The following is a 20,207-nucleotide window of genomic DNA, read 5'->3' on the forward strand; positions in this document are numbered from 1 at the left end:
CAGCACACCTGCTTGTACGTACATACGCTTGTCAGGGGGGCCCGCAGGTGTGGCCCCTTCCGGTCTTTTCTGACAGCCATTGTTCAGCCCCACCCACGAAAAAAACAGGCCCCGTTCGAGGAGGGAAAAGTGGGATGTGATACCCGACGCACGGCGGCGAAAAAGTGTCGCTGACCAGACTTTGTCCATCCATCGTTAGAATTTCCTCATGGGATGGATCGCCTAGTGATCCCAAGATTCCTGGAAATAACTGACTGGCGGCTTAGCCTAGTATGTACGTACCTGAACCCGGCCTACCGTGACTGCAACGATTCAAACAGATAAATCAATCTTGGTTCCACTCCATCTTGTCGCCCCCTCCCTCCACAATGTGCCTGCTTCCTCTCTCGTCTTGTCGTTCCTATTTTCCCCGGTGAATCTCGTACGTTGAAAGACCTGACGACTCCCTCGCCTCACGGGTTGTCTATTTCTTGCTTTGCCCATTTGCTCCGAACTTTTCATATGCTTAGACCCGTCCTAGTTGCGGCCTGCTTGCAACTTACACCTTGGCTGTATCATTACCGAGGCTGAAAACACGCTATACACGACCGGGCTAACTGCCCGCAACTGAATATCGCAACATGCCGTCCTTTAATCCTTTCACGTCGGTGGCTAGTAGAAATGCATGCGCCTTGTTCGAGATCAGGTGAGCCCTCTGCCTTGCCATAGGCGCCCAAGTCTATGGCTTGCGCCCCGTCTGTTCTAACCCCCTTATCCAGACTCGAGAGCGACTTTATCGTCTTCCGTGGTAGTACGGACGAGGCCTCGGGCCAGCTCCTCAAGGGAGTCGTTGTACTATGCCTCCGAGAACCACTCAGAGTCGAAGATGTCCACCTGCGGTTAACGGGTAGCGCCCGAATCGCCTGGATGGAGGGGAAACAGACGCCAACCGGAATCCACAACCAGAAGATCGACCGCACGACGACCGTTCTTAGGCATAGCTGGCCGCCGTTTGTCTTCGGACAGGACCATCACTCGCATGTTCTTGCCGCAGGGAACTACGAATGGCCCTTCGAGCTGCTCCTGGAGGGCAAGACCTTGGAAAGCGTGGAAGGTCTCTACCAGACTGGTATTAGCTACTTCCTAAAGGCCACCGTCTCTCGTGGTAAGCTCGCCAAGAACCTCCATGCTTTCAAGAGAGTGCGCATTATTCGGACTCTCGACCCTGCCGCCCTCGAATTCAACCACGCCATGAGTGTCGAGAATATCTGGCCGAACAAGGTGGAATACTCGATTGTGATCCCACAAAAGGCTGTTGTGTTTGGCAGCCAAATTCCTTTGGAAATGCGATTTACACCGTTATTGAAGGGCCTGGAGATGGGCGAGATTACCGTGAGGCTTCTGGAATCTCAGGAGTTCTCTGTTCCCGGCTATAGTGCGCTCCCGAGGATCCACAAAGCCGAGCGCGAGGTCACGAATTGGAAATTCGAAGTGAAGCGGGATGACCACTGGCAGGACAACATCGACGAGACGGGCCAAGAGGGGTGGATGGTGACGAGAGAACTGCCGCTGCCGCAGAAACTGTCGAAGTGTCTCCAAGACTGCACGGCCGAGGGCATCAAGATTCGCCACAAGATCAAGCTCACTGTAGCGCTCAAGAACCCCGATGGTCATGTTTCGGAATCAAGGGCCACGCTGCCCGTCACCATCTTCATCTCGCCGAACATCTCTCTGGACGACGATGGCAACGTAGTCTCGGGGGAAGCACAAGAGGCCGCCGAGGGTACCGTGTCCGATCATGATCAGTCTAACATGGCACCACCAGGCTACGGGCTCCACGTCCTTGACCAATTATACGAAAACGTGGACCCCAGCATAACGCCCAATGGGATGCAGAGCGGCATCAACACACCATTTTACGCCCAGTCGCGCGCTGGGTCGCACGAGAACTTGTCGCAGCTAGCAAGCGGAGCAGTCACCCCAGCTGCGCTCTCATCGAGACTACAGAACGTGTCCCTTGACCCAACCCACAGAAACAACTCCTACACCTCGATGGGATCCCACTCGGGGATCAATACACCCAGCCATAACTATTCGCACGATGGCGATCATACGGCGGAATCTTCGCTGCCCCACTCGGCTGAACTGTCTCGACAAACTAGTGCTGAAGAGCACCATTCGCCCGAAACATCTGGCCACAGCACACCGCCCGAACACCTCGACCTACCCGATGTAGATATGGCGCAGCTCAGCAAAGTTCCGAGTTACAATACCGCTACAAGGACGCCGTTGGCTCGAAACTCGAGCTTCGCCGACACGGTCACGCTGCCGGACTACTTCAGCGTCATGAGCGCGCCGAGCTCGCCGACGAGGGCTCCCGTAAACGATCCGCTGGCAACCATCACCGAGGACATAGGCGATTCGGCCGAGACACTTCGCGAAACACGGCCGGCCCGCCGGCCATCGGCAAGACGCAGCAACTCGCTCGGATTCGCCAGCTTTCTCTCATCGCATTCGATCGGTGACCACCATGGCGAGCGCCTGTCGCGACTGATACCGTCCAGAGGAGCGGCTACCTAAAAACAGAAGAATTGACACATATTCTCCATCGTTACTACAGGATAGTTCTTGCTTGGACTTGCTTTCTCGGGGCGTTTGGGTAGGGTTGGACATCACCACACAAATAGACAGGAGATTGAAGTACGGAACTTCGTGGCGTTACATACATACGACTATTACAAGCGGATTGGGTCGGATCATTGGATCATTTCAATTATTTGCTTTGGATATACCCCTACTGTTCATGTCTTTTTTTATGAGAAGCGATAGATGGCATGGCGCATTCTACATGCATCTTCTGGGTAACTTACAAACTTAATGACAATTTGCCTACCCAATCACAACATGTCTTGGCCTATGCTGGGATTCGTGCTCTTGCTGGTCCTTCCAAACGCAATCGTCCATGTGAGCGTGATGCATGTTTTATACCTAAAGCTATGATTAGCAAAGAAAACCGTTAGGTTATACCTCCAACTGTCCACGACCCGGCGGGCAGGTTTGGGTTCATGTCATGTTGAATCCACGCTGCTGACCCGAAACTTGGAGTTTAATTGATGGGACCCAACAAAAGGAAGGTTGGCAAATCAATGCCGAGCGTTCGTCCAGGAATGGGCAAATTACGAAACATGCAATCTAGTGCCGTCTGATCGTGGCGGTGAAGCAAGATTGAGTTGAAATGCTTGATTTTATTAAAGTGCTTGCTTTGCTTGTTGCTATTCTCATACGGAGTACTACTACATGTATGTAGCATCGAAGAATCGAGGTGCACGCATTTGGAAGTCGCGATTGACGTCATCAGCGCTAAAGCAATGAGGGATTGCTTTCAATGGCTGGAAGTTGTGGACACCAGTTGGTGCCACGTGCCAAATCTACTGTAGCCTTCTTATCGACGGCTTGTGAAGTGTCGAATAGAAGCAATCCATCGTGACGTCTATGACCTCGACATCAATGGAAAACCCCCATCACTTCATATGTATCCTGTTTTACCATCCGGCTGAGAACTGTCTAGCCCGTTCCATTGAGGGTAGGCAGGCTAGTCATGCCATCTCATCTTGCGCATTTGCATCCGCACCGAACCACAAGCTTCGCTGGCTGTCTCTTGTCCCACCGGCCTAATGATCGACGTCAAGGGTCGCCCCTGATTGGCCCGAACAACCTCGCAACTTCAATAGCGCCAAAGGCCTAGAGCTCCCCTCAGCATCTGCCGCACGCCATATCGTCACCCCCCCCCCCCCCTCTTATTAGTTTGGTCCTCCCTACAGTGTCGCAATAGAAAAGACGTTATTCCTTTTGATGCTTCCCAGATCCTTCAGACCCCGGGTATATATATTTTATCTTCCACGCTTCACATCGGTCGCGCGACGTGTCCGACTCCGAACGAATTGATCCATCGCTACCTTTTCCAACCCCGTGCCGCTTTACAAGATGAGCGCAGATTCCCAACCAATGCCCCTGCGCCAGGGCACTACTATGAGTAGCCTTGGTGACGAGGCTGTGCTTGATTTCGACCCGGCCAGCGTGAGTTTTCTACCGAATCGTGCAGTGACAACAAGCGAGGATTGTAGCTAATCGATGCCCTTCGATCCCAGACCGCCGGTCTCCTTTCCGAACGGCTTCGAGCCTGGAAGCACGCCGTCGCCTACCTCGAAGAATATGTTTCGGCCACGGAGAAAGTACACAAATCGCATGCTAAGGAATATGAGAGGGTACTCAAGACTATCTCTCAGCCGCTGAGAGAGGGTAGGCACTTCGATCAGGGACTCGGGGGTGTCGCGGGCTTCTTCGAAAACATGCGGGTCAACACCCAGGTACGAATGACCACCCAATAGACGACACTTGCGAAGCATTGTTCTAACTTGTGGAAAAGGCTATGATCAACTCCAACGCCGAGACCGAAAAAACCCTCAAGGGCACCGTCCTCCCATTCTCGAGCGACTGCACAAGGAGATCAAGACGAAAACCAAGGAAATCATGTCCGGCGCCGAGAAGAGCTCCAAGGAGGTCGAAAAGGCCAGAAACACCACTCAGAAGCACATCGAGCTTCTGGGCCAACACTCCGCTTCCTACGAGTCCGCTGGCGGCAAGATGAACCCTAGCGAAGACCCATATGTCCTCCAACGTGGTGTCCTCCACCGACTCAACAAGCAGTGCATGGAAGAGAACAACCACAGAAACGACCTTATCACGGTCCAAAACCACTTCCAAGATTTTGAGGCCCATGTGATTCAAGTCGTGCAGCAGGCCATGGAGGCTTTCAACTCTGTTGCGGGCGGCCAAGCCGAAAAGACCAGGGCGCTATACGCCGATATGCTGAGCACTGCTCAACGTATCCCGCCAGATTTCGAGTGGAAGGGTTTCCAGCACAGAGAAGGCCATCAACTTGTGGACCCGAATGAGCCGCCGCGCAGCGTCGATGCTCTTACTTTCCCAAACCAGGGCCACAATTCGACCAAGCCCCTCATTGAGGGAAGTTTGGAGCGGAAATCGCGAAACAAGTTGTCATGGGGAACGCAGACAGGCTACTACGTCGTGACCCCCTCCAAGTTCCTTCACGAATTCAAGGACGATGACAACTTCCGCGCCGACCCCAAGCCTGAACTCTCGATCTACCTGCCCGACGCAGTGATTGGCACTCCCAGCGGTGACAAGTTCAACGTCAAGGGCAAGGATAAGAGTAGCAGCTTCAGCAGCAAGCTTGCCGGCGCGTCCGAACTCTCTTTCAAGGCGCACACACCCGCCGATGCCCAGAAATGGTACGAGGCTATCCGTGCAGCGGCCGGTACTTCCGGCTCTGGCGCCATTGAGAGTACGCCCGCGTCACCTCTTGGTCGCTCCGGATCCTCAGCTACCGCCTCCGTTGCCGAGAAGACGCAAGCCTCAGACAAGGGTCAGGAGGCTGGCATTACTGAAAATGACACGGTTTCCAGCCCTACAGCCATGTCTCCCGTGGAGCCTGCAACAGGTGCGACAGGTGCGACAGGTGCGCCGGGTGCAGCGGCTGCGACAGGAGACAAGAAGCCAGCTGTTTAGAGAGAAAGCTGGGCTGCTGCATCGCATAAACGCAGTGAAATCCTGCGCAGCATGGAAAAGCGCCCACGTCGCGATACTCGTTGACTCGTGAAATGCGCGGAGCAAGTGATTCTATGGCGGAATAGAATACAGACATGGAAGAAATAAAGTTACGATGCGATGCGACGCGATACGATGCGATTCAGCCTTGCAGCGAAAGATGATCAGCTGATACACGAGGCAGACATGGCGCAGGTGTGCTTTTTGCAAGAACGGGTTCTTTAACACGACCGTTTCGATATCCAATTGCTAATCAGTTTTAATGATATTCATGCTTACTTAGACGCGACCCGTCGTGTTCGTGTTTGACGCTCGTGGCAGCATTCAGCTCACTAGTTTCGGATCCTGCTGAAAATAAAAATAGCAACGCAGCAGACCTCAATTCAGTCAGCGACGTCTGGGGGTGGCTTGCAGAAAGGCAGACTCGAAAGTGCACTTTTCTCAACTGATTCAGTCGTAGTCTTGAGAAGCTTTGGGGAAGATTGTTTGCCAACAGGGAAACTCGAGGATACCCCTAATCGACATCATTGACCGGTGAAGCCACATGCTCCATATCCCATTTCGTTTGAGGGTTGTGCAACAGTAATAGGTAGACCTGTGAGAATGTGCCACCGCATAAGCGCGCTGTGAGACAAACAGCAACCCCAGCTCATACAGGCCTTTCTCCTCAAGATTTCTACCGTATATACCGCCTAATGTATCTCTCAATTGAAACCATCAGCCACTCGCTGATATCTACTACTCCTACTACAACCAGATACGAGATGGTTGGTTATCCTTCGTGGAACGAGACGCCTAGCCTTTTTTTTTTTCCGCTTTCGGCTGATTTTGCGAGTTCGTCATCTACATCCGGCAGGGGGGACCAAGATTCACCATTCAACGCGTGGGGTAAGGCTGAGCATAAGTTCAACAACGACATCATCCCACGGCGGTGCTGCCGAAGGATTACCTGATGCGGAACAATAACCTTAGTCTGTGGCCGATTCCAATAGCACATGTCTCTGCTGATTGGAAGAACGGATGAGAACCCATGTCTTACCTAATTGATGCGGGCTGACGCGATCCCGGTATGGATTCTCCATACAAACACATACATCCCCTATTCGCTGATGGGGTCCGACGAGCTTATTATAGTGATGTGGCTTCTGCCACCAATTACCAGCAACAAGCAGAGAATACCGTATCCCTGGTTCCATATTCAGCGGGAAAAGGGGGCTGGATCTGATTGATGGCCTTACCCGAGCTGTGATGCAGCTGGCATGCCTTGCCATGCTTAGAGGCGCTCACCTTGTGGATATCGTAGACGTCAGTCGGAAGGTTTCCGGTGGCTCTAATGAACCCCCCTGCTCACCTATACCTCATTATTCTGCCAAGGCATATTTCATCTTCTCTGCCGCCGAAAGAAACACGCCCTTGATGCTACGATGGTCTACCATTCCAATGGGCTGGGTTGGGCTTACTTGCTTATCTACTTACATCACCATATCAAGCAAGGCTTGAACCACTCGATATGGCATTAATTGGTATGTCAATACCTATATCTTCACCCCTCGATCCATCTCCCGAGTGGTCCGAAGAATTGCTATCCAGAAATAGCAAGGTTGAGTAAGTATACTGTTCCTGAGTAGACCCGCTCTGTGATGACAGCGGCACACACCCGCGTAGAAGGTTACTTCTTCTTTGAGGCTCTCATAATATACGTGTGCGCATGTGTAGAGCCTTATCTCGTGTTATGGGAGTAGGAGAAGAAGCAAAAAAAAAATGCCCAACGAGGCTTTCTCGACGAAGGTGGTGATGAACGCGATCTAGTATGAATAGATCCCTACATCCCTGTTCCATCGTCACCTCGGAGTCCCATCTTCATTCATAACGACGACAGCAACAACATCAACTTCATCAGTTCCCAAGGGTTTGGGTCCAAAAAGAATAAAACAGAACAAAAACCAGTAACATATTTGCCCAAGATGACGAAGGACTGGGATAATTACAAGGAGACCATCTTGGCCCTGTATGAACACCAGACACTTGCGCAAGTGATGGAGGTTATGGAGAGGGACTATAACTTTGTGGCATCGTGAGCACCACCCCATACCCATCTGTGCCCTATTCCTGCAGCAATACAATAGAGATGATAATTCCTAGAGGGTGGTATCGTGTCATACACTAATAAATGATGAATAGAACTCGCGCCTACCGCCAAAAGCTGGACAAATGGGGCAAGAGGAAGTACAAGAAGCGCAAGGGCAGGTCGGACAACAGCCCCGAGGCGAGTGACGGCGACAGCGCGGACGAAGGCGCTGGGTCTTCCATCCCGGCATCATCGCCGGAAGTATCGCGTCGAAAGGGTGACGCGCACGCGTACCAACAGAGAGCGCAGTCGACCAGCACTGGCTACGGAGCGAATGCTTCGACATTCCAACCAGGCGATGCCAATTACTCGCTCAATTATCCTGGGACAAATATCAGGTAAGATTTGTTTCCCCCCCTGTTTTGTTCATTCTTCAGTACCCAAACTACTTCTAAGACACCACATGAACATATCAACACTGGTTGCCCCTAAATTTGCTTAACCTTCATGATGCCGGTTACTAATGCCGTTTAAACAACAGCAACTATAATCCGGCACAATACCAAGACACGAACCCGTATGGCGCCACCGGCAACTGGTCAGGCTATACCGATACGGCAGCTCAAGGCTTATCCAAGCACCACTCGACCAGAATGCAGCGGTATACGGTTACGATGGGATGTCCTATCCTACTGACAACACGGCGGCGGCACCATTCCAATACATGGATGCTTCCGGCGGCGGTTTCCCCATGGACAATCAGATGGACTACACGACATATCCGGACGGCAGCTGGGATCAGGCCTAAACTGGGTAAGCAATGGGTTACCGGTCCATGGGCCGTGAACCAGATATCCTGGAAGAGCGAGACCGCCTATTTGCGTGTTGTCTCACGGGGTCGTCGTGCTAGAATGGTCCGGCTAGACGACGTGTTCGTTGGATCTTTCGACGATATGAGTTCGGATACAGAGAAAAGCAAAAGCATTGTTTAGGAGAAAGGTTTCTTTTCTGGTTTCTTGCTGAAATTTATTTTCTTCAAATTTTTCTTTTTTTTAGAGCATACCGGGGCATATCTGGTTATTCCTTGCATCAAAAGCATATCGTCCAACCTTGGTTCATTATTTGGCTTGTTACTTAAGGGACAAAGTAGGGCCTTCTATTGCTAATATCCACCACTTCATATTCGTTTCTTCTTCGCTTAGACTACATACATTCTTTTACTGTCTTCATATTTTAAGGGGTCGGCTACACTGTCCATAGTTTCATCTAGAATATACCTATATACTTCACTCCCACGCCTATATTACGCAGTCTGGTTGTTTCCTTTTCTGTCTCTCCTCCCTCCTTACACGGATGTATCTAGAAGTTTTGTCTCGATCATCAGGACTATATCACCCTTGGTATCGAAATGCTGCTTTATAGCGAGCAGAAAATACAAAAATACTACACAATAATACTAATTATTTGCTAATTGCGGCTCTGTGTTAAAATGATTATACTCAATGGTCAAAGGTGGTTGGTGAATAATAGAGTCTTCCGTTTATCAGATTTGGCGATCTTTGGACACGAGACTATTCAGGAAACCTGTAAATTAGTGACCAGACTACATGCTGAAACTGCTTAGAATGTCACTCAAGTGGCGGTAGTAATGATGTTGCTCTGCATGTATCGTAGTCAGTTTCGTATCCAATAACTTTCAAGTCCAGAAGTAGAGCTGTATAAAAGGACCCGAGAGGTAGAAACAGGGATCTGATGGGTTGGGGACTGGAGAGATATGGAGTCATCTTAAGCATCAGGTGTCCCGATGGCTAAATCGATAAAAATCGGATAAGCATGCCGAAGATTCGGAACGGCGGCGGAACCATCCGCAACTGCGGGGGTTAGCCGATAACGATAATTAGTAGCCGAGTCAAGCCCGAAACGCAGACGTGTTACGTCTACTTACCTTATGCTTGTGCTTACCTTGCCTTTGATTTTGCGTGTCCTTTCATTCTCTCAACTGACCTGATACCCCCTGAGTTATTTGTGTTTAGTTTTATAGAAGCCGACGTGGCCGAACCGAACTGGGCTCTGTGATGTCCCCTACCATGGCAACGGCGGTCGAATATGACGGGGTTACAGCCACCGGTAAGCCCGAGGCGGATAACTATGCTCATGAAAGCGTAGAGCCGGCTGATTCGCGGGGGAGGCAAACTGCGCGTCAAAGGACCCGCCTTATCCCAAGACGAATTGGACATCCTGAGACAGCCGCTCCAGTTCCCCTTCTGGGGCGGACAGCGAAGAACAGGTTCCTGAAGGCCCCCATGACGGAGCGGCTATGTCAATGGAACAAAGGGGACGAAGACATCAGCGCGCGCGGGTCCCCAACCAAGGAGTACGACCTGCTGTACCAGCGCTGGGGCGAGGGCGAGATCGGCATCATCGTGACGGGCAACATCATGCTCAAGTACGACGCCGTCGAGGGCTACGGCAATGCCGTCCTCTGCGATGACCACGACAACCGCGTCGAGGCGTTCCGGCGCGTCACCGCGGCGGCGAAGAAGCACGGGTCCCTCATGATCGCGCAGATTTCGCACCCGGGCCGCCAGGGCAACGCGGTCCTCAACCCGCACCCCGTCAGCGCCGGCGACGTGCAGCTGCAGCTGCAGTGGATGGGCACGAGCTTCAATAAGCCGCGCCCCCTGTCGGAGGACGAGATCCAGTCCATGGTCGCCGACTGGGGCGAGACGGCGTACCTGTGCCACCGTGCGGGTTTCGACGGCGTACAGGTCCACTGCGCCCACGGCTACCTGCTGGCGCAGTTCCTGTCGCAGACCACGAACAACCGCACCGACGCCTACGGCGGCAGCCTCGCGAACCGCAGCCGCATCGTGCTCGAGGTCATCGCCGAGATCCGGCGGCGGGTGCCGGACCCAACTTTCGTCATCTGCGTCAAGCTGAACTCGGTCGAGTTCCAGCCGGGCGGCTCGACCCCGGCCGATTGCCGCGACCTGTGCCTGCGGCTCCAGGACGAAGGGCGCGTCGACTTCGTCGACCTCTCGGGCGGCACCTTCGAGGGCCGCGCCTTCGAGCACAAGAAGGAATCGACGCGCGCGCGCGAGAGCTACTTCATCGAGTTCGCCGACATGATCCGGCCCCTACTGACCCAGACCCTCGTGTACGTGACGGGCGGGTTCCGCACCGCGGCCGGCATGGCCGACGCCGTGCGTAGCGGCGCGTGCCACGGGGTCGGGATCGGCCGGCCCCTGGGCGCCGAGCCCTACCTCTGCCGCGACCTGCTGCGAGGAGGGGCGCGCACGGGGGCGCTCGAGAGCTCCGTGCCGGCGCCGCAGAGCACGCAGGCGACGGGGACGCAGATCGCGCAGATCGGGCACGGGCACGCGGCGGTCAGCGACTACAGCGACGAGGACGAGGTGCGGCGCTGGGGGGAGGAGTTTCGGCGGGAGGCGGAGCGGAAGGAGCAGGTGTTGCCCGTCGTGGACTCTTCGGGGTTTCCGTTGTTTGAGGCACAGAGTGGCTTCTATTATCTGCGGTAGCGAGCATTGAGGGCTTTCGTTGTGTCGCTCTCGCAGTTGAGGAGCCGTATGATTGAGTTGCGCTGGTGGGTCATTAGCGGAAAGGGGTAAAATATGGAGTAAGGTAAACCAACCACAAAGTTTCTCGATAGAAATATAGACGCGTTTATTTTAGATGAGTTACCATCTTGGTTGTGTATGAGAAGTATTAGATATTGGGATTGAAGTATGGGCAATATGGCGTGCTGAGAGAATACTTCGGATGACATTGGTGAAGACGGCCAGGTGCGAGTAGGTATGACTACGGTTTGAAGCTGCTCCATGCTTCAGCGATGATCCGATAGCAATAGAAGGTAAGGTGAGTGTATGTAAGTTAGGTAAGTAGGTAATGGAGATAAGCTGCAGGAGGAGCTTCCAGGCCATAGGCTTACATGTGCCCCGATGGACGCGTCCCGTAGCCAGAGGTTCGCGGTGGCCAACCCCTCTATCGAGCTGTACCACCCAGCACCCACTGCCAGTACTCGCATAGGACAGCAGAAGAACAACCAGGTGCCTACCTACCTACCTTATCTACATGAATCCTAATAACAGCCCAGTTTCTCAACCAGCAAGCAGTCTGGTTGCCGGTTCGCTGGCCAAGTGGTTAATCTTACGAAACACAATTACAACAACTCTCACCCACCACTACATTTCACCAGTACACGATCCCAAATAAGCCTAACAATCACACAGCAGTCACAAACATCAAAGATTAAGTACCACGACCACGACCAGCCTGCTACTAGGCCGGGATGGTGACCCGTAAAAAATAAATACCCGAAAGACAGATAACCATGGCTGGTGGGCATGGCCTGTCTAAGGACTTGGTGATGCCAAGTCCAGAAGGGGGCGCGACTGTCTAGTAAGCTGGAGTCGGGCCTAAAGGATGTTGTCCTTTTATTCTTTTTCTTTTTTTGCAGGTTTTGTTTATACCTTCTCACTCGATCACTTCTCAATGGAATTCAGTCATACGAGCCTATAACCAAGATAGATATTACGACGCTCCTATGCCACGCCTTAGGATAGGGGTATGCAGGTAGGTGTATATCGAGGCTGTCACGTGATAAGAAAGTATCCATTAAATCTAGTACTGGCGTATATTAAGAACTTGTCTTAAGCACATTTTCTGTGATACTAGATAGTTAGGACATTCTGTAAATATCGGTATCAATAAACATGACAAGCATCTGGTGTTCCATAACATCTTGCATGGAACAATTCTAGATATGTTCTCTGATCTAACTGACGTTAATAATAATCAGTGCGGGCAAAGGCTTTCTTCCTCCACCGGCGCTTATTCGTACATGTTATGTTGATTTTACCCTGCGCCATCAAAGGCTTGGCCCATACAGGCTTTCCTGTTGTCGCTGGAGGTAGGGTTGGATACAGGCCCGCCCTGCTACCGAGTTGTGGTGGTTTTTCAAAGTATCAGCGCGGGCGAACTTCTTGTGACACCCCCAAGACTGACCATTGTTCAAGGTGCCACCGCATTCGTACTCTTTCTCCTGATGCGTTGCTTGGTGCCGGGTCCTGTCATTTTCTCTCGCGAACCCCATTCCACACACGTTGCAGAGAAAGTCCCGCCTTCCGCCGTGCGTGATCATGTGCGAGTCGAGATTGAACTTCTTACTGAAAACTTTCTGACACTGGGGACAGCGATATTCGGTTATCCGAGCCCGCTTGACTTTGAGTGGCTTTGGAGCCTTAGGCTCTCGTGGCTTTGTTGTCGTCTCGGCAGGCTTTGGTGATCTGGGCGGGGCCAGCTCTGTCTCCTCGGGGAAGTCGTCCTCGTCATCTTCTTGGATTATCGTGTGGATGTCCTTCTTGTGCTTTATAAGCTCTTTCATGGTGCTCATACCCATTGTTGATGAAGGGCAGCTAATGATGTCGCAGCGAAACGGGCGAGTATGTTTCTCCACATGAGATTCCCTCTGCTGAGGTGTCTGGAAGCCCAGGTAGAAGTAATGACAGCTCAGCCTTGGGCATTTGAACATGTTCTCCCCATAGATTCGTTCCAAGGAGTCGCGGTCAACCTTTTCAGTCGCATTGAGATAGGCTGCCTCGAGATACCCACGTACTGTACACACAACTGAAGCTAGGTCCAACGCGACTTCTCCTGGTTTCATCTCACCTAGGAACGTCAGTTCCTTCCTTGTCGACACCACTGCAGTCTCTAGGTTATCGTAAAATTTGAAGGCTCGAAAAAATTGTAACTTCCTGACATTGTCTTGTGATCTGTAGAACTGCTTGGTCGGAGCTGTGAAATGAATGGCCAGGAAGGCTTCCACAGGCTCCTGCAACTCCAGCAACAAGTCGCAGTCATAATCTGCCTGTGTTAATCCGTTTTCGAGATGCCGCAGCCAATAAGGGGCGGCGTAATTCATGAAGGCGTAGTACCCGCTCGGTACCAAGTTAATGGTGATGTTGGCCGTCCTAAAACCTGGCATGTTCAAGTAGTCCAAACAAAGTGCCGCATTCGAAACCTCGATACGAGCCATGTCCACATGTTTCTCTTCAACAAGAAAGCTGAAAAATATTAGTCGCATGGCCAGTGTGAAAGGGGCTAAATGTGCCTCACGACTTTGCAGTCAGGTGGACGAGCTCAACTGCCATTTTCCCGTATTTCCACCAACGGACCACACAAATCTTTGACGTCTCTTCGAATCCTACGCCTCTCTAGTTCAACGCTCTGCTGATCGACGTTGATGGCTTTTGCTGCTTGTATTTCATGCCACTTGATTGGCCTCTTTGCAGACACTAACCATCGCAGAATGAACAAAGAAGAGGCCCGTGCCGACGAGGACGCATTATCAAATATGCAATGTGTTATGCGTGAATACCTGAGGGGGGTGGGGGGAGTAATCAGTACGTGCTTCAAACATGAAAGAATAAGATAAAGGCCGGCATACGCTTGCTTGAGTTCCCGTGGTAGAGTCTCCTCTTCAAGCTCGTATTCAACGTCCTCCATGCATGTTTGCTGCATGAGATTTTCTATGATAAGCTTTGCGAGCAAAAACATGCCTTTTTGTTGTTGTTGTTTTGGTGAGCTTCGTCTTACGGAAATGAGTTCTGTGTAATTGTCGACTTACCATCAGCAGCTTATTCGACTCTGGATGCGACCTTGGCCTTTAGCTCATCGAGAATATCTGTTGCGACTTGTATTTCGTCGGCCGATATTTTGCTGAATGTTTGAATGTCGGCTCGACTGTCCTTCCTCTTGATCTTGACCGTTTCCAGCCCCTTGAAGTCTTTTTGGGCAATACCGTCATCCTGACTCACGAAAAGGCAACGGACTCGGTCTTGCCGTGGTGGTTGGAGATCTTCAACTAGGTTCCGGAACCACTGAGCAATTTTACGGCGCTCATCGCGATCACACTCATCGATACCATCAATTATGATGTATGCGTCAGTGCAATTCCTCAGGGCTACATCAAGGAGTAGCTCAATCATTGCAAACGACCCAAGCACAGGATCGGGGCTGTTGGAGAACTTTTCGTAGAAATAGGGTACCAAAGTGTCTTTGTACTTCAATAAGAGCCGCGATAGAAAGCATCGCCCTATCGAAGCGTAGTTGTTCCTCTCGGGGTTTCCATGCTTGCAATAGAAGTAAAGGATATCAGGGGGAGAAGTCTAACCCCTGAAGCTCGTCCACTATCAGTGAAGACAGGACAGTTTTGCCTAATCTGTGGTCAACATTTGCCCCATAGCGGCCGTTATGTGGTACTCACCTGCACCAGGCATCCCATTCATCCACAGTAGTGGCGGAATGGTAGGAAAGAGAGGATTAAGCCACTCTTTCAGAGATTGGTTTTGAAAGAGCCATCGACCACACCCAGGGTATTTCTTCCAGATTTTGGAGAGTTCATACTGGTCATCCTCGACCATGGGTGGGTTCAACCAAGCTTTCAAGTCCGTGAGCCTCTGCGCTTCGTGTGATTCTTTGATCTCGTTAAATTGTGCGTTCCGAAGATCCTGATCGCGCCGAAAACTTTCGATCTGGGAAAGAGCTGCTTGGGTTTGGATCAAGTGGCCATGTCCCCGGATGTTCTCGATGAGGGGCGAAAACCGCGACTTGTAGGTATCCCAAGTCGCTTGGAATAGTTGTCGCCACACTATAGCACATGAGCAAAACGTTTGGTATCGATTATAGACTGACGCCACTCACTCGGCTGTTGGAAGTATCTCAATGCTTGCCTGTGGAACTCTAGAATGTCTTTCCACATGGTAGAAAGCATTTTGCGCATGTTAACATCCTCTCGAAACAGCTTCTCGAACTGCAACACCATGGGAATGCTTTCTCCGAGTTTCTCGTACATGTCGAGCAATTCGTGGAATGCTTTGGCAAATGCACCTGCAATCTGCTATACTGTGAGATTTCACTCGGGCATGTACGAAATACGCAATACGGTAGGTGTCAACTAACCTGGAGTAAAAGCTTCATTGGTCCCTGTCAAAATCAGTCAGTTCGAGTCCCAAATAGACAAGGTTGAACTTGGGGTAGCGGTATTTACCCATACAAAAGCCACCATCTCGGACACGTTACTGAAGACTTCGATGACCTTGCCAAACTGGCCCATGGCCTCGACAAAGGGCTTCACTCGCGCGAGATTCTGGCCTAATCTTCGACTCTGTTGAACTTTTTGGAGCTGTTCAATCTCCTTCAGCATGCTTTCTCTGGTAGTTGCCTTGAATGTTTCTTGGTCTTTCTTCTTCAAACCAGCCTTGAAATCGGCCAAGGCTCGGTCGAAGGCTGAATTGTCCGCCATATTGTGGCAGTAGTGTAATTAGATAGGGTCAGTTCAAGTTTTGCGGAAGTAGGGGGAGGAGTTGGGCTTTTGCGGTTCGCAGGGACGACTTCTCTCCTCCACATGAGGTGACGCTCAACCAATTGAAAAGGGGGCAGACATTTGATTGGATATAATTCATGTAGCAGCTGCTGACACTGCCCATCCGGGAGGCCTAAGTTAGGCAGATTCTCAAGGCAACAGGCGCAACAAGGCGGTACTTGCGTGCAGGCATACGCATGCATGCATAAGTAATTACATAGCCACACTCGATCAAAAAGAATGGAAAGAACAAGTCCGTGTCAGCTGAAAGGGAAGGTACATTACTAAAAGTCTTTCCCGGCCTGATTGAGAATTTCGCTCCATTTCAATTGAAAACCGCAACGAGACTCAAATTGTCCATGATGGATAGCAATGATCAAGACCAGCTTCTAGACGATCCAAGTTGGCTGTTCCAAAATCCATGTGTCACCACCACCGGCTTGAACTCTTCCCTGTTACCTTCATTATTCCCCCCATTTGCTCAAGGATACGATTCATTGTTAGACTTCAATTTCAATACCACAGACCAACCTCCGTTTGAGCCTCAGCAAGATGAACTTCTTGGTGCTAATCATCAACCCACCAACCTGAGCACCGGCCTGCCATTCAATCCCTTCGCAGATGGCCGACTGCCTAACACTTGCCTCGGATGTGTAAGTAACCAGTACAATCTATACGCCTAGACTCACTTATACAAACAAATTGTATCACCGTAGATCCCTGAGGTACGAACGCGGATCCGTACTGCATTTGTCAGCACCGCCAATTCTGGACACATACTCAGTTTCGCCGTTACTCCAATAATGTCGTACTATGGCTTAGAACACTACGACACTATCTTCGCCCTGATCAGTAAGACGAATTGTGCGGTGATCAACCAGATATACGGGTATCACAATGTCCAGTTGCGAGCATTTGTGCACCACAGTATCTTCAAACACGCAATATCCTCTCATAGCGCGAAGCATCCTGCCACGCTGAAAGTGGATATCAACGTGTACGGAGTTCGTGACGAGGCTTACAGCGTGGGCAAGGTACTGTCATCGGGTGGCCTCATGCTTCAACAACCTTCCCATGGACTAGAAGGGATCACATATTACAACCCACATTTCCTCCACATTCGAGAATGTGAGGCGGGGGGGGGGGGGCACGTTGAGAAAACGCCACTATACGATTTGAGGTTGACTCAAGGAACATACTCCGAAGAGCAAATTTTTCGAAAGTCGGCTGAAGATATAGCCGGAGGCGACATTGAAATTGAGACAATGTTCAACAATCTCACACATATTCAACAACTGCAAAGGCGCGCTGCTGACCGAGGTGTTAAAACCATACTCCAAGAGTGAGTGGTTAACTACCTGGATGTGTAGAAATCCAAGATTTGCTCAGCTGATATAATAAAAGTCATCAAAAGGAGGCAATCGACTTTATCCTACGCAGGGAGTCCAAGCATCTTGTATCGGAGCTCAATCTTTGGGATGAACACGAAACAGATTCTGGAGACATTGTGTAAGTGATCTTAGTTCAAATAAGCGCAAAGATTGAGCTAACCAATAGGCAAGTTATCAGCATATCATAACAGGCACCCGGCGTGCAGAGCCTCTCGAGGCCCAGGGTGGCATACTTGCAGATGAGATGGGCCTCGGCAAGACCATCGTTCCGCATCGGCCTTCATGACGGAGCCTGACCACTCCTTTGATGGTACTTACCAAAAGCAGCGTTCAAAGGCTACTTTGGTAATTGCGCCTTCATCATGTGAGTTCATTCTAAGTCACAACCTAGTACAGAGAGAACGTGAGTGTAACATCAAGATTTATTTATGGAATGCAGTGCTCTTAGACAGCTGGATCAATGAGCTATATAAGTCAGATCGTAATTAACTAATGGAAACTTAGTGCCTTGCTAACATTGCCATAGACACACGTTCCTGGGTATCTGAGACATACAAAATACCACGGACCTGGTAGACTCAAAGATACCGACTCCTTATACCAATCAGACATCGTTTTAACCACGTACGCCACCATCTCATTCGAGATCCGTCGTGGGAAGAGCATGCTTGGTTCTATCGAATGGTTTAGAATCGTGCTAGACGAAGGCAAGTAGTTCACTAGAGCTATCGGGCGTCAAATGTGGCTATCTAACATTGTATAGCTCATGACATTCGAAACAGAAATACTCGCCAGTTTGAGGTTGCTGCAAGCCTGGCAGCTCAGCGTCGATGGTGCCTCACCGGAACACCAATTCAGAACTCGCTAGATGACTTGGGCGCATTAGTTGCGTTCCTAAGAATCCCGCTCCTTGAGAATGCCTTAACCTTTCAGAGATTCATTGTCAACCAGTCTAAGCGAGGTGCCAGGTATCGTTTCAAAAATCTCCGCACTCTTTTGGAATCCGTTTGTATGCGGCGAACCAAGGAGATCATTGGGCTGGCAGATCCGATACAGGAAACCCGGAAACTTACCTTCACAGCGGCCGAGAGAGACCAATACAACGGACTACTACGCAAGTACGAGGTGCTGATCGATATGGGGGTAAGTGGCCACAGTACCAAAGGTGGCAGTACAGTCAAGGTGCAATCCTTTCTGAAGCTTCGACTTTTTTGCAACAACGGAATGCCCCCAACCGGCATGTCAAGTGATGGGCTTGATCCTGATGAGACTCTTACCTATCTACAACAAATTGACGAGGCAGTATGCGTATACTGTGATAGTACGATCTTCACTATCAACGATACACCCGGTACCGACGGGGGTCACATGCTTTCCGGATGCTCACATTTGGCTTGCTGTGACTGTTACGTTCATCGATATTCAAGAGAAGCCAATTGCCCTCAGTGCACCCAGAACAAGGATCACCCTATTCTGGAAACAACTCCTTTTGAGGGGACCCGACCAAGGGAGGTAGGAGAAACTCCGCTTCGTCCCTCGATACCAACCCAACGATACCCGACCAAGTTACTTGCCTTTGTGGGAGACATCGAAAAGCAACAGATTCATAAAAGGTACGTACCTAATTTCAAGCCATATGATGTTTCATATCCACCTAATGCTTTCTTAGCATCGTGTTTTCATCCTGGACCAAAACACTCAAGCTTGTCTGTCAGCTGCTGGAAAGCAGAGGCCTGCCTTATTACCTTGTTCATGGGGGCCTGCCACTGTCCGAGCGGCATCGGAGATTGGATGCATTCCAATCCCCAACTGAAGCGAATATACTACTCATGACTCTCGGAACAGGGGCGGTTGGGTGAGTTCGCTGGTTGAACACTTTATCAGGATGACCTGTTCGATGACTAACATCATAGCATGAAGGCTCAATCTTGCCGCAGCCTCACGCATATACCTTCTTGAACCACAGTGGAACCCGTCGGTTGAGCAGCAGGCTTTTGGTAGAGCTTTACGACTGGGACAAACTGACCAAGTTACTATCATTCGTTATATCATGAAAGATACTGTCGAGGACGTATGCTATACCATCCAAATCAAGAAAATGATCATCGCTGACTATATTTTACAGAGCAATGTGCAGAACCGGCAACTTAACAAGCTTCAGCTTGCTGTGGGAGGATTTAGAAAACGCAAAAGGGCCCCTGATGGATAGCAGCGACCGCTTCCGGCGCCCCAATAGCTTAAGGTAACCAAAACCTTGTAGACCTCGGAATATGGGGGTAGGACATGCAGGATTGCCAGGGAGGTTCTGTTGCCATTGTAAAGAGCGGGCAAGATGTGGCCTGCTAACCTATGAGAGGCCTTTGAGTTAGACTCATGGACTAAGATATAATGAATATTTGTATGATAGGCTGTGGCGAGAATATCAAGGCTAATGAAACGCTCATAAACAGGATACAGCATACTACCACCAGCTGATGGATACATGTATACAGTAACGTCACAGTAGGTTTGAACTCGAGTAGGCACTTGAAACAATGCGGGTGACTAACCGGCAATCGTGTCATATCCAAGGGCAGGTACGTACTCCGTAGAGAGCTCACATATTGGCCTCAAAAGCAGAGCAGGGACAATATTGTTCAACGGCTCAGCAACTAACTCAGACGCATAGACCCCATCGCAAATTGAATGTTCAGTCACGGTGATGTGTCCCTTGAAGACGCCAGTGACTGGCAATGCCCGAGTAAGTATCACGGCGCCAAGA

The 20,207-nt window shown here is 50.7% G+C and overlaps 7 protein-coding genes across 7 annotated transcripts; 5 read left to right on the forward strand and 2 right to left on the reverse strand.

The window, feature by feature from the left end:
- Positions 1-620: 620 nt before the first annotated feature.
- Positions 621-2,559, forward strand: PG994_005993 (arrestin; the record flags this gene model as incomplete). The annotated part of the gene is made up of 2 exons (XM_066857402.1): positions 621-685; positions 759-2,559. 2 exons carry the CDS (start codon positions 621-623, stop codon positions 2,557-2,559), a joined length of 1,866 nt encoding a protein of 621 aa, XP_066716671.1.
- Positions 2,560-3,963: 1,404 nt separating this feature from the next.
- PG994_005994 (PH domain-containing protein) lies at positions 3,964-5,568 on the forward strand (the record flags this gene model as incomplete). Its single annotated transcript, XM_066857403.1, is given in 4 exon segments — positions 3,964-4,056; positions 4,128-4,346; positions 4,406-4,453; positions 4,471-5,568. 4 exon segments carry the CDS (start codon positions 3,964-3,966, stop codon positions 5,566-5,568), a joined length of 1,458 nt encoding a protein of 485 aa, XP_066716672.1.
- Positions 5,569-7,571: 2,003 nt separating this feature from the next.
- On the forward strand, positions 7,572-8,483 carry PG994_005995 (uncharacterized protein; the record flags this gene model as incomplete). The annotated part of the gene is made up of 3 exons (XM_066857404.1): positions 7,572-7,681; positions 7,789-8,073; positions 8,297-8,483. 3 exons carry the CDS (start codon positions 7,572-7,574, stop codon positions 8,481-8,483), a joined length of 582 nt encoding a protein of 193 aa, XP_066716673.1.
- Positions 8,484-9,762: 1,279 nt separating this feature from the next.
- On the forward strand, positions 9,763-11,211 carry PG994_005996 (uncharacterized protein; the record flags this gene model as incomplete). The annotated part of the gene is made up of 1 exon (XM_066857405.1): positions 9,763-11,211. The coding sequence occupies one exon, from the start codon at positions 9,763-9,765 to the stop codon at positions 11,209-11,211; it is 1,449 nt and encodes a 482-aa protein (XP_066716674.1).
- A 1,349-nt stretch (positions 11,212-12,560) lies between these two features.
- On the reverse strand, positions 12,561-13,775 carry PG994_005997 (zinc finger protein; the record flags this gene model as incomplete). Its single annotated transcript, XM_066857406.1, has 1 exon — positions 12,561-13,775. The coding sequence occupies one exon, from the start codon at positions 13,773-13,775 to the stop codon at positions 12,561-12,563; it is 1,215 nt and encodes a 404-aa protein (XP_066716675.1).
- A 553-nt stretch (positions 13,776-14,328) lies between these two features.
- PG994_005998 (uncharacterized protein) lies at positions 14,329-15,995 on the reverse strand (the record flags this gene model as incomplete). Its single annotated transcript, XM_066857407.1, has 5 exons — positions 14,329-14,786; positions 14,958-15,341; positions 15,395-15,587; positions 15,653-15,676; positions 15,741-15,995. 5 exons carry the CDS (start codon positions 15,993-15,995, stop codon positions 14,329-14,331), a joined length of 1,314 nt encoding a protein of 437 aa, XP_066716676.1.
- A 587-nt stretch (positions 15,996-16,582) lies between these two features.
- PG994_005999 (uncharacterized protein) lies at positions 16,583-19,655 on the forward strand (the record flags this gene model as incomplete). The annotated part of the gene is made up of 6 exons (XM_066857408.1): positions 16,583-16,708; positions 16,772-17,377; positions 17,426-17,564; positions 18,210-19,059; positions 19,367-19,517; positions 19,572-19,655. Coding segments are annotated over 6 exons (1,956 nt in total), but the record flags the coding sequence as incomplete, so codon positions are not given.
- Between the last annotated feature and the right edge of the window lie 552 nt (positions 19,656-20,207).

The sequence above is a fragment of the Apiospora phragmitis genome (assembly GCF_038363925.1).
Source record: "Apiospora phragmitis strain CBS 135458 chromosome Unknown utg000006l:1.0-5683423.0:1.0-5690449.0, whole genome shotgun sequence".
Taxonomy (NCBI): Eukaryota; Fungi; Ascomycota; class Sordariomycetes; order Amphisphaeriales; family Apiosporaceae; genus Apiospora; species Apiospora phragmitis.